The sequence below is a fragment of the Taudactylus pleione genome, unplaced genomic scaffold, assembly GCF_031769625.1.
Source record: "Taudactylus pleione unplaced genomic scaffold, aTauple2 ptg000454l, whole genome shotgun sequence".
NCBI classification, from domain to species: Eukaryota; Metazoa; Chordata; class Amphibia; order Anura; family Myobatrachidae; genus Taudactylus; species Taudactylus pleione.
The window spans coordinates 17,522,492-17,549,688 of record NW_028284856.1 but is presented as its reverse complement, the minus strand read 5'-3'; the positions used below and the strand labels follow the sequence as shown (position 1 = coordinate 17,549,688).

At 42.1% G+C, this 27,197-nt stretch overlaps 1 protein-coding gene across 1 annotated transcript in view; it reads left to right on the top strand.

Moving 5' to 3' along the window:
• The window catches only part of CSGALNACT1 (chondroitin sulfate N-acetylgalactosaminyltransferase 1), a 126,673-nt gene that overhangs the window by 63,463 nt on the left and 36,013 nt on the right, over positions 1 to 27,197 (top strand). The window contains exons 3-4 of the mRNA XM_088448275.1: positions 15,013 to 15,114; positions 25,167 to 25,345. Of these exons, the coding sequence (XP_088304401.1) occupies positions 15,013 to 15,114; positions 25,167 to 25,345 (281 nt within the window). The remainder of the gene's footprint in view (positions 1 to 15,012; positions 15,115 to 25,166; positions 25,346 to 27,197) is intronic.

Here is a 27,197-nt window from a genome sequence, read left to right as displayed (position 1 = left end):
GAGGACAAAGAAGCACTTAGTCGATTGTATATATTCTTTTTGGTTCATTAGCGCCGAGGTCATTGGTTGGGTTTTACAGCATTGTGATAACGTAGCTCTGGGCAGTGACAAAACACCACTATAGCAGGGGGTTGAATAACTTTGGGGCCCGGATGTGAGGGCATGTTCATTTAATTGTGTGGCCTCACTCTTCTGAGCATGTTTTTGGGCTTTTCACAGAAATATTTGCATACACACGCTGGCCCGTGCACATGATCCAATCAGCATATCGGGCCTCTGCAGGATTTACCATCATCCCTTGCCTTCTAAATTTTTCAATGGAGTCCAACTTTGATTCTGATCAGAGTCGTATCTACATGGAGATTGTGGGCTTGATGCAGAGTTGGCTACAATTGTGCCCCAAAATGCAGATGTACAGTAGTTTGCATTCCCTAAATAAGCCACAGTTGCGTTTATATATGAAGCTGCAACTACCACCCTGATTATGCCAGGCATAGCTCGCCACATGTTTATATCCATTTGTTTACTATTAGACATCCGTATAATTTCAAGAACTTCTCAAATGCATAAAATACAATCTCTATGTGACATATGAGGGGAAAAAAAAACATTTCTTTATACACAAATAAAAGCATAATATATGCTCGAACAAGGAGGAAAGCCCTGATGAGCGTTAGTGGTGCATTTATAAGAGTCAGATTTATAAGAGTCAAATAATAAGACACATTTGTTTGCGGAGACTTTTCTGGGCATACCCACAACAATTTCACTTAACATACACCACTTTAATGTAACTGGCATCGTTCTCATTTTGCATCAAGTCTGGTGTTTTTGTCCCATGATATCATTCACAAATGGAAAAGCTGATATTACTGTTCGTGTTGAACAAATGCGCCTAGATCTCTTTAGTAGGAGATAGATTTGTGTAGTAGAATAACGTAATTGCAGAGAAGCAGACTTTTGAACAAACAGAGCGAAGGAGTGATGGCATTCCTGCCCACCCAAGTATAGAAATGTGATTTGTTGCTACTCTTTATACATAGACATGACACAATGACATGTCAGTTTGCACAGAGAGATTATTGTAATAAGATCAAGGTGCTCTTTTTTTTTTTATCAATGTCTAGTTACAAGCAACCAGCCTTCCTTCCATACTTTGAATGAGATAAATGCCTCCAATAGACAGAGAATTTTCTAATCTCCCCTCACTCAAACTTTCATTCATCCCCAATGCTAGACACCTCAGCTTGTGGGAGACCACACTCCTTGTCATAATAAAAACTACACTAGGCTGGTACCTCTGTGTGGCAGAAGGGAGGCCATAATACAGAGGCTGCCAAGCTGAATTTGTGGGCTCTCTTTTCCGCCCCCTTGTGCTTTGGAGGACTGGTTAATTATCAAGTTTGATACCCCTGGGCTTGAGTATACGTATAAAGATAAAGGACCTCATTCAGAGTCGGTCGTACCCAGCGATGTTAGCAAAACAGCGCATCGGAAATTTTTCTCTCCTTCAACTTGGCCAGGTCGTTAGTTTGAGTGACAGGATGAGGCGTTTGTGGGTGGTAACAGGGGAAGGTGCTTGTGAACGGGGGAGTGGAGATCCGAACGCATTTGTGCCTGTCTATGTTTTATGGGAGTGCATAATTAACTAAGTAGTGTCATGGCACATGTGACATGGGAGGTTTTTACACTGACTTGATCGTAGTGCTTAAGAGAGGGTATGGCAGGGCCGAAACTAGAATTTTTGTCACCAGGGGCAAGACAGTAATTTGGCGCCCCCCCTGGTAATTCCCTCTGCAGCAGTGCCTCTATAGTAATGCCCCCTGAGGTAATGCCCCTGTAGTAGTGCCCATATGATAATGCCCCTGTAGTAGTGCCCATATTGTAATGCCCCCATAGTAATGCCCATATGTTAATACCCCCATAGTAATGCCCCTGTAGTGCCCATGCTCCCATATTAATGCCCTTATGGTAATGCCCCTGTAGTGCCCATGCTTTCATAGTAATGTCCCTGTAGTGTCCATGCTCTCATAGTAATGCCCCTGTAGTGCCCATGCCCCATAGTAATATCCATGTAGTGCCCTTACAGAAATGCCCCTGTAGTGCTCATGCCCCCACAGTAATGCCCCTGTGGTAATGCCTCTGTAGTGCCCATGCCCCAATAGTAATGCCCCTGTAGTACTAATGCCTTAAGCTCTACGACCAGCTCCGATGGTTCCCGATGGTCTCGATTAATCCTTATATGTCCAGAGATGACGTGTATTGCGAACGAGAAGGGGGGCGTGTTTTTAGTCTTACAGCCGCATCCTCCCCTCGCTCGTCCAGCTAACGATCCCATCTTAACGACGCAGTGCTTCATTTGCATATCCGGCCCCTTTTCCCTTACGACCGAGCGGCCGCAATGACCGACTCTGAATGAGGTCTAAAGTTCTGTGACACCTGGGATACGTGTGTTCATCATACTAACCTACTTTTTGTTTTCTCCTCCCCGGGAGAAGCCCAGGTAGGAGAAGCAGGTGGGTGGTGATTTCACGTCATTAAGTCCCGTCCCTTTAAGGTAAATTACAGCAAATGTATATTTAAATTGGGGATGGGGCCAAATTACAGGTTTTACAGAATTGCGTAATTGAGCTCCGCCCCCTACTTACGGACCGCCGATCCCCGGGAGTATTCTCCCCATTCTTCCCACTTCACTAGGAAGTGGGCAGGATGTGAGAGAAGTGCCTACTCTTCTGGGGGTGCAGGGGATTACCTGAAAAATCGTGAGCCTCCTGCTGGTCCCGGGAGAGTCGGCAATTATGGTGTTAATCAGTTTCTTGCTATGGAGCTGATTCAGCGTTGCATGCATCAGCCATAATTACACTCGCATTAGGAACAGAACTAATTGTGGGTATTCACCTGTATAGCGGCTTGTACACATTATTGCGACTATATCAACTCTATCATATGCTTGGTTTCATAGCGTCCTCATTATGAGTGCACACGTGCACCAACACGCTCCTTGGTGCAAGACATTCTATGGGGAAAAAAGACAGATCTCTGCGTATGCACAACTCAGTTAGTAAGTTAGTATGCATGTTCCAATGTCTGACAAAACATGTGTCTCTGCATATGAAACAACTGTTGGGCAGATGCTTTATGTTGTCTGCATTAAATTAATTTGTAAGTTTGAGCTGTGCTAATGGTAATAAATAGTATTTAAGTTGGCTAAATATGAGGAGCTCTGTGCTTTCTCCTATGTTGGGGGTCCCTGTATGCAGCATTTGTGTGAATACTACCAACTGAACTTTGCCTATGTGAGAGAACACCTCCCGGAGGATGCAGCCAGGTGGGATGTCCCAGGGTAGTGGAGCTGCCAGATGGGCAGGGGGTGGCACCTCAGTTATGTCCTCATGGCCCCCCCCCTCTGTAAATTGCTGTGATTCCTGGCATTTTAAGGCAGGAGACAGTTTAGTGCAAATTGCGTCATCAAGCTGCCCGAAGGAAGTGGGCATCGCCGGGTGACAATGGGCAGCCTCTGGGAGCATTGCATACTTTTCCAGGCATCCAGAATAGCCACCAAAGATTCAGAAGTCTCCTGGACGTTATGGGAGAGTAGGTAAGTATGGTCCTGCCTCTCCTGTCCATAGGTTAGATAGGTGCAAAAATGCATGCAGGGCTGCGTATGCTTGCACTAGCTTTATCAGCATGCACATTGCAAATTCACATACGCTTCTCAAAGTAGCATAGTACTCACTCTGTATCATTCCTACAGTGAAGAGCAAGCTAAATTATTAATATTGCCATTCTCAAACCTTAAGCCCTGGGCAGTGTTTATACTGTGTATTCTACATTATATACCTATATCTGTATCTACTTTGTCATACAGCCAGACTGACCTTAGTAAAGTAAAGGGATACCACTACAGTCATTATTTTACAGTTGTACAGTACTTGCCTTCAAAATCGGTGAGTAAAGGCTGGGACCTGACACCTGGAGACCGAGTTCTTCTAAGAAATCTAAATTCAAGTTCCCTGATGGATGGGGATAATAACTCTATATTAGCTGTTATTTCAACCTTTAAAATTTGCAAGCCAGTTTAGGACATAGCTGCTACTTACTGCTTTGCTTAAATATTCATATCAAGCTAATGTGTTTAACATTCTGAATTCACTATGTAAATAGTAGGAAAAATTTTCTAACTGGCAAATAACTATAGTTGGTTTGGTTATTAATAAAACAAGAAGCATTACAGAATATAATGAACTAAGGAAGGTTGTGAATATAAAGTAATTGCATTTGCATTCTTCAGGATCTTTTTATTAACACTGTATTAACCTTTGTGTTCTAGATATAACCACACGTAGGGCTGTGAAGTATACCCCAGCTCATTTTATTATTATCATTTTCTTAACCAAGTTATTTTTAGAAAATCCAATTTTTCATGACAAATCCCAAGAAATTGGTTAATTTACTTATTTTTCTGTGAACCTTTAATTTTGCTAAACATAGAGCAAACCATCCTCAGACGCAGAACAGTGCAGAGTTGCTCGCCGCTCCTGCGGTTTCCTGTACATACTTTCTTTTCCTCTTCTGTTAGCGTCTATTAAGTATTAAGCAATAGTCATTTCATGTCAGATCACTGTAATAAATGGACTTGCTAAGCTTCTTATAAAAACTTTGTAAAATAAAGGCCAGGTTATAATTGCTGCATGAGTTGTCAGATTTAAAGGAGAACTAATGAAGTGTGTTTGGAAACATGCTTGTATGAACTCTTTGTCCAAATATAATACGGTGTAAGTGAAAGCTACCATCCGCTCTTTGCAAAAGATTATTATTTATATACTGTATTTAAGTTACAGTTTTGCACCGCAGATCATTTTCAGTGGTGTGTGTTTTTTTTCTTTATTTAAACCTTTCTCCTATTAGGCATGCATAGAGTGAAATCACGCATGGTAGTCAGTCCCAATTCTTTTTTTTTTTTTTTATATATATATAGTTTATTAGATATATAGAAACAAAGAACAGACTTATATGGCATCTCAATAGATACAGAATCTTCACAAGTACCATTTATCCATAAATGGAGAATATAGTACATAAATAAAAATACCATACAGCATTATATTCAGCAATGGAAAATCATATTAAAAATAAAAATAAAAAAAATTTAAAAATGTAAACAAAAAACAATAAGCAACATAATAAAGGTTCTTCAATAATATAGAGATTGGGAAGTGTAGCATCCTAAATATCGATAGAAATAATAAAAGTACACTCAATAGGATATAAAGTAGGACATCAGGTTATTGGGGAAAAGGAAAGAGAAGAAGGTGATGGGGTGAAGGAGGATGTATAAGCGAGCCAGGGACACACCCAAAAAGGAGTCAATAATGTACTTATGTATCTCGGTTCATGTAAGACCGGGGAGGGTTACCGATTGGGAGGAGTACCATGGAGACCATATTGAGTGAAACTTATCCACTTTATTATTCAGAAGACTAGTAGTGTACTCCATCTTAGATATGAACCAGATTCCTTTCGGGAGTTCTTGACGAGTTTGAGTGTTTGATTTCTTCCAATTGCATGCCAACCGATATTTGGCTGCACAGAAGATGTAAAGAATTAGTTTGGTAGTGTTCTTAGGTGTTTGGTCAACTGGGGCACACAGCAGTAGGTTGGCAGGGGAGAGGTAGAGCTACAACTGATGAAATTAGGGAGCGGACCATGTTACAGAATGGAATAATTTTTGGGCAGGTCCACCAGGTATGAAAAAATGTACCAACTTGGCCGCATTGTCTCCAACACTGGTCAGAAGTGCTAGGATATATTTGATGAAGGCGTTCTGGGACTAAGTACCATCTAATAAAAACTTTATAGGAATTCGGATAGCAACACTGAGAGAACATTTTGAAATAGCGAGGCAAATTGTTTCCCAAGTAGCATCACCCAGTGGGTATCCCAACTCTGCCTCCCACGCAAGTTTATGGGTAGTAAGTGAGGGAAACTCCATTATCAATATAGAGTGGTAAAGAAAGGATATAGTACCTCTGTCGGTAGGTCGGTATATGCAAAGCCTTTCTATGGAAGAAGGATTTCGAGGCGGGAAAATAGAAAGAGAGGAGGTAACAAAGTGGCGAATTTGTAAATACTGGTAGTGGGAGGAGTTGGCGATGTTATGTTTTCCCTGGATGCCACCAGAAGACTGTGGGGCGAATTGTTCTACAATGTGTCGGAAGCGAGTGATACCTGTTGCTGACCAGACAGATGCCATAGTGGGTGATTGGCCCAACGGGAAAGAAGGATTGTTCCACAAGGGGGTCTGAGGAGATGGGTATGTGGATAGAGCAAATTTCTTATTAAGATTGTCCCATACAGAGAGTGTCAGAGCTATTGCTGGGATTGAGAGGGCAGCCTGAGGTCTGTGTTTGCGTAGCAGCCAAGGCAGATGGGAGATTGAGTCCACACCTACCATAGCACTTTCAAGATTAACCCAGCATTTGGTAAAATAAGGAGAGTGCCAAGGAACCATTTGACTTAAACGAGAAGCATTATAGTACTGTAGGATCATCGGTAACACCAGGCCTCCGTCAGATGAGCGTCTAGCTAAAATATCTTGGCGTATACAGGACTTATTATAGTTCCATATAAATTTACAAATACAAGGATTGGAGTAGGCTAAGAACTCGAGTTGGTACTGCAACCGGGAGCGTCTGAAACAAATACTGCAATTTAGGTAGGACATTCATCTTAATAGCATTTATACTCCCAACCCACAAAATAAAATAACTCCTCCAGAGAAGATCACCTTCAATTGACTTGAACAGGGGGGGTAATTCGCTTTGTATAATGTATATATGTTTTGGTGATATTGACCCCAAGATATTTCAAGGAATCTTTCCTCCAAGTGAAATCAAAGTTCTGTTGCAACAGTTGTTTCAGACCCCCCAGGAGGTGAAGGGGGAGAGCTTCAGATTTGCTATGGTTAATTTTGTAACCCAACAAATCTCCATTTGTAGATAGTTCACAAAATAAGTTCAGAAGATGGGTGAGCGGTTTAGTCGAGGTCAAAAGAACATCATCGGCAAATAGGGAAAGGGTATATTGAGAGTCTCCAACAGTCACACCGGCAATATCGGGATTGAGACACATTCTCCTAGCCAGTGGCTCTATAATGAGGGCAAAAATAAGGGGTGATAAAGGGCACCTTGTCGTGTCCCGTTAGTTATATAAAAGGGATCCTAGAAAACCCCCCATCAAGAACTGTAGCAGAAGGATTAAAGTAAAGGGCCTTAATGTACCCTTAAAACCGAATGCAGTAAGTGGTTGCATCAAGAATGGCCAGGAAACCCTATCAAAGGCCTTCTCCGGGTCCAGACCAAGCACGAAATAGGGGAGATGGTGCGTATTTATAAAGTGTATAACGTCCACTGTACGTCTGGTATTATCTAGTGCTTGCCTAGCTGCCAATTGTTTTTTTTTTCTGGATGTGTTTATTGCAATATTGCTTGTGAGCAATATAAGTGTGCCTTCCTGTATTAAGTGTGTCTGATTGGTGCGAAAGGTATCCTGCTGATAGTAAAGGATGTTCACTACATTTTACATTTCAAAGTTTTGCTTTGCAAAGTGAAATCATACTTTTTAGTTGTTTCAAATCAACACACCATGTACAGAAGGGGGCATGGTGACACTACACCTCATCACATTGGGCATTCCCTGTACTTCTGTAGTTCCCCTGCCCTAACAACACCACCTGTTTTTATCATGATTTGTTATGTAATACTGCATACAGATGTATCCACATACATCTTACTTCCTAGTCTTAAAAAGCCCTTCTAGTCGCGCCATGCCGTGGACTGACTCTTTAGCGCCAAGTGTCTTTTCATTTGCCTTTTTACCTTAAAATGTGTCTGGTTTGCATAGTGATGTGACACACAAGCAGCTTCTGCTGATTAAAATGATATACAACCTGCCTATATTCTGTGTGCGACTGCGGCTGTATCTGAATGTACCTGTACTGAGTTTGTCTTCTGTACTATATCCCACTTATTAAAGCATATAAATAAATATGTGGGTAGGGAGTTGGGGGACTTGTTTATTTACCTAAAAGCACAAAGTCAGCAGTCAGAAAGAGTGCTTCATAAGTCATTCTTCATATTTCATTTGCAAAAAGTAGGAACCTGGAGATAAATGCAATTTATCAGCAAGGTAAGGCAGGAAGGAAGCATGGCAGAACACAGACTAGCACTACGGCTTGTGCTGGAAATATTAGTCAGTTGGATGCCAGAGAAGACACACATATTATTTTGCTTAATTAAAATTTCAGAAGTTTAGCTATAACTGCAAATCAATTTATAATCAAATGGCAGGAAGGCATTGGTCATGTGTGATAGCATTACAACATTACATCTCCCAGACTTTTATATATGACTATAAATAATGTGAAAGCACAATTGCATATGAATTTAAATCTAATACAAGAACTAAAAATAGTTTCTCAAATTATAGTTATCATAATGTTTATTGGCTCAGAGACATGTTCATGATGTCATGCATTTTTTCATATACTGCATAAACCATATTTAATCTGCCCACGAAAATGGGCCTACTCGAAAAATAACCACCCCTGATCTGACTTTTCCCCATCTTTTAAATTATCAAAGGCTTTCTGAAAACCCATCTCTTTGCTAGAGTCCACCCTACTCCCAGCTACACTACCCACACTAATGCACACTCTCAGTTGTCCCCCATACTTGCCTACCCTCCCGATTCTGCCGGGAGCCTACCAAAAATCAGGTGTCGCTCCCGGCCCCCCAGAAAGGTAGGCAAGCCGCCCGGTGGCGGTGATGCGATTCGCGCTGAAATGCATCATTTTGGCCCCGCCCCCTGCTTCACAATGCCTGCAATATCGGCATTGTGTAGCGGGGGCCGGGCCAAAATGACGCGTCACGTGGCCCGCCCAGCCCAGAAATGACTGACATCTGTCTGGTCACGCCCACTGCCCTCCTGATCTGGCTGCTCCCTCCCAGGACGGGCAGCAAGAAAGTCGGCAACCATGTCCCAATCTGTACTTGGCTGTGCCGCGCCTCTGTCCTGCCTGCTCCTACCCAGGGGGGACAACCAAAAAGTCGGCATGTATGATTTTAAACAAAGGCTATTTGCACCAACCTGCATTTATGTAATTCTCACAGGTTCCGTTGGACCTTACCGCACTCTTTAAAAATAGTGTATTTGTGCATTTTTTTCCTTGTGTTTATAGGGCAGACCAATAAGGGAGCAATTAATGCAGGGAGTTTAGTGAGCTGCATGGTACATAGCTGACCACAGTTTGCCCCACCACTCGCTGTATACAGAGCCAGATTTAGACCTCATGGGGCCCTAGCAAGATACCGGTTTGGGGCCCCCCTTCCTCAAATAAGCCATAGCACTATATATGCGTTCCTGATTCATGCCCCTTACATTATTTGTTGATTTTTCCTCCTTATATTCAACTCTTTAAAGCTTTAAATATTACAGACAGTGCACACATTATTTAAAGTTTTAACGTGTGATATCATAGAAAGTGCAAACAGTGTAGTACATCATAAATTTTGTAGTGCGTCTACTCTCCCACAAATCCAGCTATTTTCATAATTAATACTTTTATTAACCGAAAAAGGTATTTCCTAGTTTTTAATTTAACAAATTAATCCACAGAAGACATGTAAAGAAATACAAAGAAATCGAGACATATTGTCCACCACAGGCAAAAATACTACACACATTGTCTGTCACAGAAAAAAAAATACACATATTGTCCGCCACAGGAAAAAGAACACGTTGTCCGCCACAGGAAAAAGAACACAGACACATTGTCCACCACAGGAAAAAAACAAAATACACATTGTCCAGCAAAGGACAAAAAACACACACATATTATCCACCAAAGGAAAAAACATACACATATTATCCACCAAAGGAAAAAACATACACATATTGTCCGCCACAGAAAAAAGAACACGTTGTCCGCCACAGAAAAAAGAACACGTCCGCCACAGGAAAAAGAACATAGACACATTGTCCGCCACAGGAAAAAAAAATACACATTGTCCGCCACAGGAAAAAAAATACATATTGTCCAGCAAAGGACAAAAAACACACACATATTGTCCAGCAAAGGACAAAAAACACACACATATTGTCCAGCAAAGGACAAAAACACACACATATTATCCACCAAAGGAAAAAACACACACATATTATCCACCAAAGGAAAAAACATACATATATTATCCACCAAAGGAAAAAACACACACATATTATCCACCAAAGGAAAAAACAGACACATATTATCCACCAAAGGAAAAAACACACACATATTATCCACCAAAGGAAAAAACACACACATATTATCCACCAAAGGAAAAAACACACATATTATCCACCAAAGGAAAAAACACACATATTATCCACCAAAGGAAAAAACACACACATATTATCCACCAAAGGAAAAAACACACATATTATTCACCAAAGGAATAAACACACACTTTGGGCCTGATTCAGAGATGAATGCACATCTCCGACATTTAGTGGTCTGCGTCTGCGCAGGACCCATTCTGCACATGTGCAGAACGGGTCCTGCGATCTCGCTAGCAGACCCCTCAAGCCGCAGCATGATTGACATGGTCATGGTGCCTGGTAGACAATCCCATAAATGGAGACGTGTCTCCTCCATTTTCCTGGAGGGACGAGGCCAGGGTCTGCATCGGTGTACGCAGATTCCTGCCCTCTTGCGTTACCAGGCACCAGCTAGGATGCGGGCAGCCTGACCAAAGGAGCAACCTTCACGATGATTCTGATGGTGATTCCATCCTGCGACATCGCTCATAGTGCTGGGATCGCAAATGCAGCGAGGAGGTGTCTGACACTTCCTTCTGCATTTGCATCTGAGATGGACGGGTTTGCACAGCCGCCTGTGTGCAGCTGTGTAAATTCATCCATCTCTGAATCAGGCCAGTGGCAAACGCAGGATTTCTAGTGGGGGGTTTCCAAATGCTTGATTTTAGAGTGAGTGTGGCCAGTCCATGAAGAGGGCAGAATTAGCATTTAACCAGCTTTAATATGCGTCATACAAAGTATATTTTGTGTCATAATTCCAACATATAGAGGACCAGCAATCACAGTAGCCCATTAAATGCGGCAGTAGGGCCATCCTGCCTGAGCTGAATGTTTTTATTTTAGACGTAGGCACCATTCCAGAGCATTAGAGGAAATCCGGGAGTCTGGGGGAGCAGCAGAATAATCTAGCACTGCCCTAGACATATACAGTCAGGTCCATAAATATTGGGACATAGGCCCTCATTCAGAGCCGCTCGTTAGCGGCAGTACGCTCGTTCCGAGCGATGTTTGCACATCTGCGCATGCGTACGCTTTTTAGTACGCATGCGCGAACCAGTCAGTGCGGCCGAAAATCGTTTGTACGCTATATAGCGAGTGCCTGCTATTTTGAGTGACAGAATGAGGCGTATGTGGGTGGTAACAGGGGATGGTGCTTGAAAATGGGGAGTGGAGATCCGAACGCAGGCGTGCTTAAAGGTCAAAACGGGCGTTTTATGGGTGTGTATATTTAAAACAGCAGCGTCATTGACCATGTCACTGGGTTATTTTAGAGCCAGAACTGCTCGCAAATTTGTGGTAGCAAACACCAACCACAAGAATAGCGAGCAGTTCATACGCTGTTCGATGTACTCGATTAATCTAATAAATAGCGGACATGACGTAGGATGCGTGCGGCCAGGGGGCGTTTTGAACAAATAAACGAGCGTATGTTTTGCTCGTTCGTTCAGACTTAGAGGTGTGAACAGACTGCAATGTGCGTACGGATCATTTGAATAGCCACCCCTTGTTTTTAAACGAACGACCGCAATTAGCGAACGGCTCTGAATGAGGGCCATAGACAGAATTTTCAGATTTTGGCCTCTATTCACCACCACAATGGTTTTGAAATGAAACAAACAAGATGTGCTTTAACTGCAGACTTTCAGATTTAATTTGAGGGTAATTACATCCAAATCGGGTGAACGGTGTAGGAATTACAACAGTTTCAATATGTGCCTCCCACTTTTTAAGGGGCCAAAAGTAATGGGGCTATCAACTCAAAAGCTATTTCATGGACAGGTGTGGGCTATTCCCTCCTTATTTCATTATCAATTAAGCAGGTAAAATGTCTGGAGTTGATTCTAGGTGTGACATTTGCATTTGGAATCAGTTGCTGTCAACTCTCAATATGAGATCCAAAGAGCTGTCACTATCAGTGAAGCAAGCCATCATTAGGCTGAAAAATCAAAACAAACCCATCAGAGAGATAGCAAAAACATTAGGTGTGGCCACATCAACTGTTTGGAACATTCTTAAAAAGAAAGAACGCATCGGAGAGCTCAGCAACACCAAAAGACCAGGGAAAACAACTGTGGTGGATGACAAAATAATTATTTCTCTGGTAAAGAAAAACCTCTTCACAACAGTTGGCTAAATCAAGAACACTCTCCAGGAGGTACATGTATATGTGTCAAAGTCAACAATCAAGAGAAGACTTCACAAGAGTGAATATAGAGGGTTCACCACAAGATGCAAACCATTGGTGAGCCACAAAAACAGGAAGACCGGATTAAAGTTTGTCAAACAACATCTAAAAAAGCCATTACAGTTCTGGAACAACATCCTATTGACAGATGAGACAAAGATCAACTTGTACCAGAGTGATGGGAAGAGAAGAGAAGGAAAGGAACTGCTCATGATCCAAAACATACCACCTCATCAGTGAAGCATGGTGGTGGTAGTGTCATGGCGTGGGCATGTATGGCTGCCAATGAAACTGGTCCCCTTGTATTTATTGATGATGTGTTTCGGGCAATATTATATGCTCATATTCAGTCAAATGCTTCAGAACTCATTGGACGGCGCTTCACAGTGCAGATGGACAATGACCCGAAGCATACTGCAAAAAGCAACCAAAGAGTTTTTTTAAGGCTAAAAAGTGAAATGTTATGCAATGGCCAAGTCAATCCCCTGACCTGAATCCGATTGAGCATGCATTTCACTTTATGAAGACAAAACTGAAGGGAAAATGCCCCAAGAACAAGCAGGAACTGAAGACATTTGCAGTAGAGACCTGGCAGAGCATCACCAGGGATGAAACCCAGCGTCTGGTGATGTCTATGCGTTCCAGACTTCAGGCTGTAATTGCCTGCAAAGGATTTGCAACAAAGTATTAAAAAGTGAAAGTTAGATTTAGGATTGTTTAGTTTGTCCCATTACTTTTGGCCCTTAAAAAGTATGAGGCACATATAGAAACCGTTGTAATTCCTACACCGTTCACCTGATTTGGATGTAATTACCCTCAAATTAAATCTGAAAGTCTGCAGTTAAATCACATCTTATTTGTTTCATTTCAAAGCCATTGTGGTGGTGAATAGAGGCCAAAATATGAAAATTCTGTCAATGTCCCAATATTTATGGACCTGACTGTATGTACATATTGGGCTCTGAAGCAGCACATCCCTAACAGTGAATGTTTTCCAGATCTCCTAGTTGGTGCACAGGTTATTTATTACTGACTCATACATTTTAAAAGATCCACAGGTGGTGCTAATTGTTTAATTTGTGATACTGTGAGGAACATGCAGCACTAGTAAAATTACATTACTATTTCTATTGTGGTCATGGTGTGGGCTTGGGAAAGGGGTTTCCAGGCAGATGGAAACCCCCCCTGCGTTTGCCTATGCAGGCCCATTGTCCACCAAAGGAAAAAAATACAAAACATACATTAATGTATTGTCCCCAAAGGAAAAAAAAAACCCATACATTAATTAATTGTCCCCCGCCTCAATTCACAGAGCTGCAGGGAAAGTTGCAGGACTCGCTCCAAAGTTGCCCATCGGACCAGTGATCAGTCATCCGGTCCCTCACTTGCCTTCAGCCCGCCGTGGCACAAGTACCCAACAGCAGCCTCAGTGATTAGTCACTGACCGCATCTGCACTGTGTGCGCAGCATTGTGACCTATGATATCATGTCCAGCCCGGGCTGCGTCTGAGCTACCCAGAAGAGCCCAGCACTACCCGGGCCAGGAATTTGCATAATGGCAGGCTCAGCCATGATGCCTAAAATGCGGTCGTGGTTTTTTAGGGCATGGTGGCCTGGGCGTAGCACCTGCCTGCCAGATATGTCCCAGCGGCTGCACTGCTCCCCTAATGGGATGGCACCCCTGTTCAGCCGCTCCACAAGAACGGCCCTTGTGCCGTCCCTGCTGATTGTAGCAAACAGTGTCACCCATACTTATTATTACACCCAGGAACATTAGTGATCGCTTTATATATCTGTGTGTGTGCGAGCTGATAGCAGGTAGTGGCAGTGCTACTGATGTAGTAGGCAGCAGTCACTAATGGCCCTGGCCTCTGGGTGTAACTGTGGCACCCATCCCTTAATACTTATTGTTACACTCAGGGGGGCCATTAGTGACCGTTTATATATCAGCACCACCCCACCCGAACCCCCCTCATATAGTAGCATTCCTCCATCTCCTATACAATTTTTAATAGCAGACAGCCAGGTAGTAGTAGGCACAGAGGCCAGCGTGCACCTTGCTGCTCGTCCTCTTCTCACTTCTGTGTGCGTCCTGGCACTTCTCTGCGTGTTTCATAACATCACATGCACAACATAGCAGAAGGAACTAGTGTGTGCCTCTGGAGCCAGGACCCAGCAGGCTGTCAGCGCAGCGATGAGCAGCTGCCGAAGTCTTCTGCCAGCAAGCAAGGCGCGCCCTTTGACATTTTCGGGGGAGCTTGTGCTCTGTCGGAAATGCCCAGTGTACAACCCTGACCCACTGGCCCTAGGCTGGTGCATATGTTGCAGTGGTTGAAATCCAGCCCTGGCTGTACATATGTGCTGATATTGCTGAGATACAATCTCTTCCAGGTTACCGTTTTATTTCTGTTGTTGCAATGACATTTAATCTTGGTGCAGAAGTTCATGTCTTGGCTTGTGTGTTACAGGGAAGTATGCATAAACCAGGACAGGAGAGTCCATCTTACTGTGGTATACTTTGGGAAGGAGCAGGCACAAGAAGTGAAAACTATCCTGGAAAACACTTCAAAGTGAGTATACAACAAAATGCTAATTCAGGTGTATGTGAGAGGTGGATGTCTGATTAATCCAGAGAGAATAATATGAATGTAAAAATCATCTGACCTGTTTAATAAAGAATTCTACTCAAAAGACAATACTTAGGGCCTCATTCAGGTTGGACTGCAAGGCTGTGTTCGCACGCAGCCGGTCGATGTTTGTGCTCTGCGCATTCATCGCAGTGTGCGAACCGGCCACTGCGATCGGGAAGCGATCGCAGTGAGCACACAGTCCCATGGCATAGTGATTGACATGAAGTGACCGTTTGGAGGTGGAGAGGGGGGTGTTCTGCGGAATGCAGGCATGCCTGTGTGTTTGAACGCCGTTACAGGGACGTGCATAATTAAGCTCCTGCGATTGCATACGCTGGCAGAGGTTTAGATGGCGACAGGAAGTTTAGCAGTTTGTGTGGTAGGGTCAGGTCAACCAGGCAGCCCCTCTCAACATTTGTACATCTGTGTGCGAATGGCTCTAAATCTGTACACAAAATACTACTAGGATGCAGCGACCGCAGCTTTTTCTCACACCAAGTTCATCTGAGACCTTGTACCTGTGTGAAAGTAATTCCTGTGTGGTTACATTTGCAGCCCAGCATCTCTAGTACACTGTCAGTGGTGTTTGCTGCATCTAAAAGATACAAAATGTAAAAGAAAAAAATGGTGCGCTCATTTAAGCTGGGCGTCTCTGGCCGTATGGCGTATAGACACTAGGTCAGTGGTTCCCAAATTTACTTTAATCATGGCACCCTAGAGTATCAGCATTTGTTTTCATGGCACCACCTAGGCCAAAAGTTCTTATAGAGAAATTCAGAAAAAAATATATATTAAATGAAATTGTGCTTACCTGTCATCCTTAGGTCACATGTGGTGGTGGACAGGGTTTCACATCTGTTTGTCCACAGTTTTATGATTGGCAGTCAACAGCACTGGTTTTGCCTATCCCATTGACCATAACTAATTTGATTTAGTCCTGCACCCCTGCAAGAGCCCCGCTGCACCCATTTTGGGAACTACTGCACTAGATGTATGAGGACACATCTGTACCTTGCAAAAAGCTGGGTACACACCTATACAATCACACATTCGATGCGATGGTTCGATCGACAATGCTCCCCTATGGAAGTGCCGATCACGCGTACACACATATACAATCCAATGTGCGACCTTCGATCCCGCGCTGCCGAAATATCGCAAGGATATGATTGTACCAGTATACACATTTTCCCGATTTCAGGCTGCGCTCACAGTGGGTGTACCGAAAATGAACATAGTGGGCAGGAAGGGGGTGTGATTATGAGACCAAAACAAGTTTCCATGAACATTTTCTATTACGTCCGTTCGTTTCTGAACTAGCTACAGTAGTTTTAGGACAGAGCGTTCTTTTGTCTTTGTCATTCTCCAGCATGAGAATATCAATTGCAGTACTACACAGCCCAGCAAGTTGTGGAACTACACACCCCAGCAAACCAAGCCTTGTAGTATAGGTGGTGGGGTAAAGGTTTTAAGGTAAAGCAGTGGCATAACTTCATCCCAGGTGCCCGGAGGCAAGATAAATATTGGTGCCCCCCCCCCCCAAATTAAAATTTACCACCCCCCAGCACCTATGCCAGCCCCAGCTGCCACCGCCCCCCTATGCGGTTCCTCTTATACAGTGCACCCAGTAGTGGTCCCCCTATGCAGTGCCCCCCAGTAATGGTCCCCCTATGCAGTTACCTCCAGTAGCGGTCCCCCTCTGCAGTACCCGCCTATGTAGTGTCCACCAGTAATGGTCCCCCTATGCAGTGCCTCCAGTAGTGGTCCCCCTATGCAGTGCCCTGAGTAGTAATGTCCCTTGAAGTGCCCCCTGTAGTAAGGCCCCTGTAGTGCCCCCAATAGTAAGGCCCCTGTAGTGCCCCCAATAGTGAGGCCCCTGTAGTGCCCCCAATAGTAAGGCCCCTGTAGTGCCCCCATATGATGCCCCCAGTAGTAATGCCGCTGTAGTGCCCCATATGATGCCTCCAGTAGTAAGGCCTCTGTAATGCCCCCTGTAGTGCCCCCATATGATGCCCCCAGTAGTAAGCCCCCCCGACCGCGCACACATATACAAAAAAAATATAATACTTACCTTAAACCCCGCTCCAGTGCCGGCTGACGCCCGTCCCCGGGGCCCGCTCCTCTGAACTATGATGTCATGACGTGCACTGCGGGACCCGGAGAGTAAGGAGCCGGGGGGGGGGGGGAGAGAAGTTGCCGGGCGCCCGCTGGTAACACACTCAGCGGGCGCCCGGCAAATGGAGGGCACCCTCCATAGTTACACCACGGAGTGGGGTAAAGGTAAAAAAATGGCGAATATGTACATGAAGAGGAGCGTGGCACACATAATGCTTCCTGAACTTCCTGAGTGTAATTATGCACACCCAGAGAGCAGCCCCAGGTTTGGTGTACAATCGGTCGCAAGAATGGTCGAAGGTGTATACACACAGCACTTTCGTTACGACCAGGCCCTGTCGAATCGGATGAAAATTAAAGTGCACAGAAGATGCGATCCTCCGATTCCACCAGTTTTCATCCGACAAAACACGTACGAATGTGCGTACACACTCTTTCGATATCGAACGAACGACTCGAAATCGAAAGAACGGGCCGACGATTGTATAGGTGTATACCCAGCTTAAGTCTGACAATTGAGCACTGTGATCCAATCGCCTTCTATTGCTCATCAAATTTAAACAGGCAGCACTGTTGTAGACACCCCACCCCGTCAACTTTTCATACTATAGATGGAAAATTCAGGGGGGGGGAGTACTTTGTAACACATTTTATTAACAAGCTTCATCCCAAAGGTTTTTGTTTGAGTGGTGGAATTATTTTTTTATCTGCCCAGAATATGTATAGTATAGCTATAATGCCATTCAATAAATGAAGCCCAAACTATTTGTATGTGATGTGTAGACTTAAGCCATGCTTTCTAAGTACAATATAATCCAATAAATGTTATACATCTCTGCATAAGACAAGCTTTGTTTTTCACGATTCACATATAAGTTATGTTTTGTTCTTTTGACAGCCATCCAGAATGTCTTGTTAATTTAGTTGCGCTGATGTTCATAGCAGTGACTTTGTAATTGTTTGCTATAAAATAAAGAACATTGTCATAGGAAATGAGTTATATATTGAAAGATATTAACTTTCCCATTGAAACAGAACCAAAGCCTGGATACAAACAGAATGAAAGCATTTTGCTTTTATATTGTAATAGTGGAAGCTGAAACTTTATCCATGAGAAGAACTATTTACTAATGACTGGCCAGGCTGATGGGTGTGAAAGTTATGGAGCAATATGTGATGATGTGTTACTGGGGTATTCAGAGATGATGTGGTGTTACTGGGATAAAGCCAGGAGGAAAACGGTTATTTGTGGAATGTTCAGACTTATCGGCTTGAAGTGAGATTCACTGCGATATTGCTGATCTGTACTGGGAATTGGCTAGGGCCTAGATGCAAGAGACATTACGCTATGTAACAAGTATATGGAAAGTAAGGACTTTAACAAAAGTATGTTAACTGAGCAAATGATATCCCAGAATGTTTGTTAATTATACAAATGCTGGACCGTCCTGGTTGTGTAAAATTATGGTTAGGATAACTGCAAGGGAATATGTTTAGCATGAAATAGAAATATAAAGAATTTTTTATATTTTATATCAAAGGATGAACATTTGAATTCCGTTTCTTTGTGTATATCCTAGTGTTGCCTTTTTTTACACTCATAAATGCAGGCTTTAATTGCTAAGCCAAATATTCAGGTCATATTTATGATGTGCAAATATAAGTAATGTCAAGAGCAAGATATAACATTCATAAATAAGAACAGGAATATATCTGTGACACTCTCAGTAATAGACACATCTGGCAGTGTAGGAGGTGACGCCATCACAGAGTAACCACAGCACAGCTTCTTACATAAAACATGCACGTCAGTTCCTCCTACAGACACTGCAGTGTGCTTAGTTACACAGGCTAACGTCTCCCAGCTGAGTGGAGAATTATTAACCCTGGAATAAATGTCAGAATATTTGATAATTTATATATGCTTCTAACTAGGCAACAAATGGGGAAAAAACTAAAAATTATTAGGACTTTCTTTTGACCTATGGATATTTGAGCTGTGTACTACTTTGGGTGTCCAATGATTTTTTCCAGTGGCTATTCTCCAAGAGACTAGCTTACACCTTTTAGTCAAAATGGGTGTAAATATATTACACCAAGTCGTTGTTTTGTTAACTGTATCCTTTACATATACAGTATTTCCAAGTACAGGTAATCGTAAAGCAAAAAATAAAATGGTTGTTCACAACTGTTTTATTCGCCAATGTACCATGCAATGGCTCGTTGTGTTTTAATGATCATTTATAGATCTATAAGATTATATGTAGATGTATTTAATGCCATAATATTTATTTTTTTATTGCTACCTTAAATGAAGTAGCACCCATCAGCTATGACTCCCCAAGCAGTTACAGTAGCTTACACCTGTGTAAAATGTTTTCCTGCTTGTTTAGAACGAAATATCCACCAAATAAAGTGTAAAATGAACAGAAACTGCATAGATATTGGTATATGTATTGTAGCTTTATTTATTCTAGTATTGAAGGCATAAAGCAGTCTGGCTGTATTGACTGACCTGTGTCATGTAGGAATATATGTATACTCGTATAGGGTGAATCCTCCAGTAAATGAGCGGTTAATGGAATTCTCATATTTAAGGAGATGGTATAGGATGAAAATACAACATAAAAACTGTACATTATTACTATGTATACTTTTTAAATACATTTTTGGTTTAAATACAGAGGGAATAATTAGAATTTTACAGCAAAAAAAACAGGAGATGTAGAAATTATAGGGTATATTTACTAAAGCGCAGGTTTTTAGAAGTGAAGATGTCGCCAATACCTATAGCAATCAATCAGATTGTATATATTATCTTCTAGAAGGTGCTAGATAAATGATAAGTAGAATCTGATTGGTTGCTATGAGCAACATCTCCACTTCTAAAAACTCTCCCTTTAGTAAATATAGCCCCACCAGTGACTGAACGCACAATGCTAGCAAATGAACAGACAAGTCCAGTAAATTAATAATATGACTTACATCAATAAAACACAGTAAACAGATAATCTTAAGAGTGTATGCATTAAATTTAAGATTACTGTATTAAACCTGAAAATGTTCATTCACTGGTAGTGTTCATTCACTGGCTGATTCAATATATAGATCAGAATTTATTTATTTTATTTTTTTTCAGGCAAACTTCATATTCAGTTCATGCTAAATAATGCAGAGTTTCTTTTTCTCTTATTCTTCCTTTTTATAGTAAACTCTTTGGAGCATGAAGTAAAGTTAATAAAATATTTATGTGTGTTATATTGCAGTTTTATCTTTCTCATCAATTGTTCTGTGCTTCACGCTCTGGTGACACTCTCTTAGATATATGATAACATTAGAGCAGCAATGCATTTACGTATCGCTCTCAGAGACATTTACTTTTCAAGTGAACACACATTCCCGTAGTGTCACATGTTATAGTCTTACACACATTAGTAAAAATATTTGCTTCTTTTTACACCATTTCATTGTTTCAATGTAATATTGAGTACAAGGAGTATGCATTTTAAAAAAGGGTGTCATCATTATTATTTGACTTGTCAATTCAAATCCTGAGTAATACCTGTTAATAGACAGATCTGTGCATGAAACAAGGTTCTCATATGAGACACCAAAAGACATTTTTCTTTGCATGCTATCATACGGAATGAATTTGAAACTGGCTACAAGTAGCTTTTATAAGTTTATGGCCATGTGTGGTTGGTTGTGACTGTGGTATTGTGATTGGCTCCTACTATATTAACTTGAAGTTGATTGGTCTGATTCTACAGATGGGTGTGTTTTTCCAATTTTCTTTTAACAAATCCAGCAAATCTCATTATTCTATATGCCAGGAAGCCTTCTTTTGTCAGTCATGTATGCTAGAAAAAGTAAAAGCATTAACTCTGTTATATCACAAATGCGGCAAATCAAATAAACATTGTTTTTGTAGCATCACTGGGTACTGAAGAGGTTCCAAGTTTTTTTACATATTGAAAATAAAGACTTTTTTTTTTTTTTTTTAAATCTACCTTTATTTTCCCTTTAGAATTTGCTCTTTATTGTGTTAGAAATATCTGTACACTAGTTGTGTAAACACTGCTTACTTAAAAACTGTTGCAATCAACAACTTTCATGTAGGGAATATACATATGGTTTTATGGAGATATGCTCTCCAGTAATTCTTATTCTACATGTTGGATAATCTGTCTATAATGCTGTTTGACCCTCTCCTTTGATGTTTTGCTTCCTTGACTTTGATGTATAAAAAATCAGTAGTGGCACATTTAGTGGCACAGTATAAAAAATCAGTAGTGGCACATTTTATTTCCTCCAGGTGCAGTGGAAAAATTGACTAATGCCATTAATTATCCTTGGCGCAGCCCATAACAGTCCTGTGTGCTCCAGGCTGTGGGAGGATTTATTATATAACAACAGACCTCATTCCTTTCCCAATTTCCCACCATGTTTTTTAAACTCCAGTGACATATTTACATGATAATTCAGGATAATTCTTAAAATCACTGACTTCAGTGCATAAAAACATAGGGGTCTATGTACTAATAATGGCGATTATTATGTACCTAACTCGCCGGGGATATTTTATTGTTTAATAAAATTATCCCGGCTATGTTCTACGGGGAACTCGCAAGGACAGCGATTGCGGTAACCGCTGTCCCTGCGAGTTATATCCTCGGCATTTACGAGAAGTATCTCACAGAAGTGAAAGACTTTCCCGGGGGAAGCTAACACTGTGCATGTGCACAACGTCAGCTTCCGGAACTGGCCCGGGGGCTGCGAGGGGGAGGTCAAAAGATCTCTCTCCTGCCCCTAGAGCCCCCATAAGCTTACAGTAGTTTACATCATCTGCAGATAGCGTAAAGTACCTGGCTTTGCTTTTTGGAGTTTAGTACATAGGGGTCAGATCCTAGCAGTGGCATAACTAGGGTATTTGACCCCAGGGCAAGTTAAAAGAATGGAGCGCCCCCCTCCCAAGTAGGTGCGCGCCTAAGGCATGCGGTGACAAAGTGAGCATGGTCACATGCCACAATGGGCATGGCCACTGGAAAATGGGGCGTGGCAACATGACACACCACCATTTCTCGTCACTCTGGGAATGTTCCTTTCCATTCCATATGCACCTTAATGCCCCAAGTAGTAGTGCCCCTCTTGCAATGCCCACTGTAGTAGTGCCCCTTATGCAATGTCCCCAGTATCAGTGCCCCTATACAGTACCCCTTGTACAGTGCCCCCAGAAATGCACCCTTATACAGTGGCCCTTATGTAGTGCCACTTATACAGTGCCCCCAGTAGTGCCACTTATACAGTGCCGCTAGTAGTGGTCCCCCTATGCAATGCCCCCAGTAGTGGTCCCCCCTATGCAGTTCTCCTAATAGTGCCCCGTATAAAGTGCCTCCAGTAGTAGTCCCCAATATGCAGTGCCCCAGTAGTGGTCCTCCCTATGCAGTGCTCCCAGTAGTGCCCCTTATGCAGTCCCCCAGTAGTGGTTCCCCTTATGCAGTGCTCCCAATAGTGCAGCTTATACAGTGCCCCCAGTAGTAGACCCCCCTTTGCAGTGCCCCTGCATCCGCCGCCGTCTGTCCTGCTGTGCACTATGGGATAGACGTCAAGCGTCATGACGTCTCTCCCATCACCCACTGCGGGAGCCGAAAGATGGAGCTCATGAGTGAACTCCAGCCCAGCTCCGTTAGTGGGCGCAGCAGTCAATGAGAGTCTGTTGACTCTCATTGGCTGCCAAAACAAACACACTGCCGCCGGGTAGTACGAGTGTACTACCCGGGGGGGTTGTTTTATACTGTGTAGTGCGGACCAGTGCCCTGGACCGGGGTGCGCAGCTGGTCCGATGCCACCCAAGGCAGGAGCCCTGCTCGAACCCCACCTAGTTACGCCACTGGATCCTAGTCCACATTGATAATAAATGAGGACTGCGATCTGCAGTGCTAATTAGCACTTTGTCGGAGATTTCTGTGAAATATCCTGCATTGTGCTTTTAGTACATAGGAGCAGTACTTAAAATTATGCAGAAACTGCAGTTTCTGCATAATTTTATATATCAAATAGCTAATTTAATGTATCAAGCAGCTTGGTACATAGGCCCCTTAGTCATTTTAAATTAATTCTCATCAAAAATGAATTCTCCTTGTGATAGATAAATCAATGTGACATTGACCTATTTTAAATATTTTAAAATGATTTAGGCTTTAATAGTAACCCCCAAAAAATCCTATCAATCTCAATTTCTAATGCATACGAAAATGTAATAAGAAGGTAAAACATTTAGTGTCTCCACCACAGTACACAGTAAAAAAAGACAAATAAAAATGTATTACTCACTACAATATCATAAAATACTATTTAAACAGCTATAGACAATTCCAGACATTGTACAGTACATCATTGAACGCCACTGTGGAAAACATTATGGGGTTATAATAGCTGTTTTCTCTTTTCTCAAGTGCATACTGTGTTATGGCATTTCCCTGTCATTATACCTGTACTTACCTTTCCAGTTCTTTGGTGATCAGCTGTATTTCTTTGTTCCACATACTGTATAATGAACTTTTAGATGACCTAATAAAGATATTTTTTTGGGTACAAAATATTGTTACCTAATGCTCTTGTAGAAAATACTACTGCCTCACTGACCGAAAATAGCTGTATTTGTGGTTTATTCTTGTGTTTATTCGTTTTAGACTAAAATCTATAACCGGCTTACTTTTATATCATCATCTAAGTGATAGTCTTTCTCTTGCTAAGTACCTTTAATTGGTGACTGGTAAGTTATGAACTCTCCTATTAATGAACTGCTTAAGGATAATAAAGGCCCTTGATGTATTGGTATTTGAAGCCTCCAGATTGATGGATGATTGAGAGTTGATGTACACTAATTAGACTGAACATTAATGTACTAGCTGGTGAGCCCATCAGTCAGTGTACTGTACCTGTTTACAGCAGGAAATATTTTTTTCTTTCATGTTGACGTTGTTTCCATTTCTGCAATGGGTATGCAGTCACGTTGCCGACAATCACTATGTCGTCAATCCTAATGTTGACAGTTATGATGTGGACATGGTTAAAATGTTGGCATCAAACATATTGACATGGAAAATGTCAACATAGTGAAAATGACAGCGTTAGGGTTAGAATTAAGGGCTAGGCACACATTACAAAAGAATTGTCGACATTGTGACCATGTCGACATGAATGTTGACATGATCACTGTCGATACTATACTGAACTCCTGAAATGTAGCTTATCACAAGTGCCCTACATGGAATATGAGTGCATAGGTTGCTGATATCTAATGGGATGTAAAATGCTCACTATACCGGCTGCGGGATCCAGACGGGTCAAAATGCAGACAACTTCAAAGTAAGTATTAGGGTTAGGCTGTGGGAGAGGGCGGTTAGGGTGCCGAAGGGGAGGGTTAGGGTAAGGCTGTAGGAGGGGTGGGTTAGGGTTAGCTTTAGAATACACGCTGAAAATTGTCAGCATTTTCACCATCGGGATTTCGCTGACGGCATTCTGACAGTCGGCAATCTGACCGCCGGGATGCCGTACCCAACCATATCTAATGGGGGCTGTGTGGCCCTCATTTATTTTGATGAGAACATCACTTTAGAAAAGTCAGTGCATAATAATCTGTTCCCCCGCAGCATGTAGTATGTAGTACGTTTTAGTTATAGACTACATTTTAGATGCATATCAACAATATCATATTTGATATTAAACAGTAAAAGTTTGTGTTTCTTATTATGTCACAATAAAAGTAAAAAAAAAGATATACACACATTTCTAACTGTCCGTCTGATATTACAAATAGTTTATATGGTGAGGTTTTGTCACTACCTATTATTTCTTATCTTTTCTCTTTTCAGGACAGCAAACTTCAAGAACTTCACTTTCATTCAGCTGAATGAGGAATTTTCCCGGGGAAAAGGATTAGATGTTGGAGCTCGCGCCTGGAAAGGAAATAATGTTCTGCTATTTTTTTGTGATGTGGATATATACTTCAATGCAGAGTTTATGAACACGTGCAGAATAAACACACAGCCAGGTATGATCAGCCCAGCAGTGATTTCAGTACATACTTATCTCAAGCATAACTTTTTTTTTAAAACTGTTTCATTATTAATCCTTTCACTGCTAAGGAGGAATGCCTGCAGATCCAGAAGCACAGGAGGTACCAGTGATCTGTATTTTCTTTTTCATTTATTTTCTATGTGTTTAAAAAGATGTGCAATGTAAAATATACACATACATCCTCACTTTTGCAGCAATGTTTTTACACCGCGTCATGTTTTACACCGCGTCATGTCATGTTTTACACCGCGTCATGTCATGTTTTACACCGCGTCATGTTTTACACTGCGCCATGTCATGCTTTACACCGCGTCATGTCATGTTTTACACAGCGTCATGTCATGTTTTACACCGCGTCATGTTTTACACTGCATCATGTCATGCTTTACACCGCGTTATGTTTAACACTGCGTCATGTCATGCTTTACACCGCGTCATGTTTTACACTGCGCCATGTCATGTTTTACACTGCATCATGTCATGTTTTACACCGCGTCATGTTTTACACTGCACCATGTCATGCTTTACACCGCGTCATGTCATGTTTTACACAGCGTCATGTCATGTTTTACACCGCGTCATGTTTTACACTGCGTTATGTCATGCTTTACACCGCGTCATGTTTTACACTTCGTCATGTCATGCTTTACACCGCGTCATGTCATGTTTTACACCGGGTCATGTTTTACACTGCGTCATGTCATGCTTTACACCGCGACATGTCATGTTTTACACCGAGTCATGTCATGTTTTACACCGCGTCATGTCATGTTTTACACCGCGTCATGTCATGCTTTACACTGCGTCATGTTTTACACCGCGTCATGTCATGTTTTACACCGTGTCATGTTTTACACTGCGTTATGTCATGCTTTACACCGCGTCATGTTTTACACTGCGTCATGTCATGCTTTACACCGCGTCATGTCATGTTTTACACAGCGTCATGTCATGTTTTACACCGCGTCATGTTTTACACCGCGTCATGTCATGTTTTACACCGCGTCATGTCATGTTTTACACCGCGTCATGTCATGCTTTACACTGCATCATGTCATGTTTTACACTGCGTCATGTCATGTTTTACACCGCGACATGTTTTACACCGCGTCATGTCATGTTTTACACCGCGTCATGTTTTACACTGCGTCATGTCATGCTTTACACCGCGTCATATCATGTTTTACACCGCGTCATGTCATGTTTTACACCTCGTCATGTTTTACACTGCGTCATGTCATGTCATGTTTTACACTGCGTCATGTCATATTTTACACCGTGACATGTTTTACACCGCGTCATGTCATGTTTTACACCGTGTCATGTTTTACACTGCGTCATGTCATGCTTTACACCGCGTCATGTCATGTTTTACACCGCGTCATGTCATGTTTTACACCTCGTCATGCTTTACACCGCGACATGTCATGTTTTACACCGCGTCATGTCATGTTTTACACCGCGTCATGTCATGTTTTACACCGCGTCATGTTTTACACTGCGTCATGTCATGTTTTACACCGCGTCATGTCATGTTTTACACAGTGTCATTTCATGTTTTACACTGTGTCATGTCATGTTTTACACCTCGTCATGTTTTACACTGCGTCATGTCATGCTTTACACCGCGACATGTCATGTTTTACACCGCGTCATGTTTTACACTGCGTCATGTCATGCTTTACACTGCATCATGTCATGTTTTACACAGCGTCATGTCATGTTTTACACCGCGTCATGTTTTACACTGCGTCATGTCATGCTTTACACTGCGTCATTTCATGTTTTACACTGCGTCATGTCATGCTTTACACCGCGTCATGTCA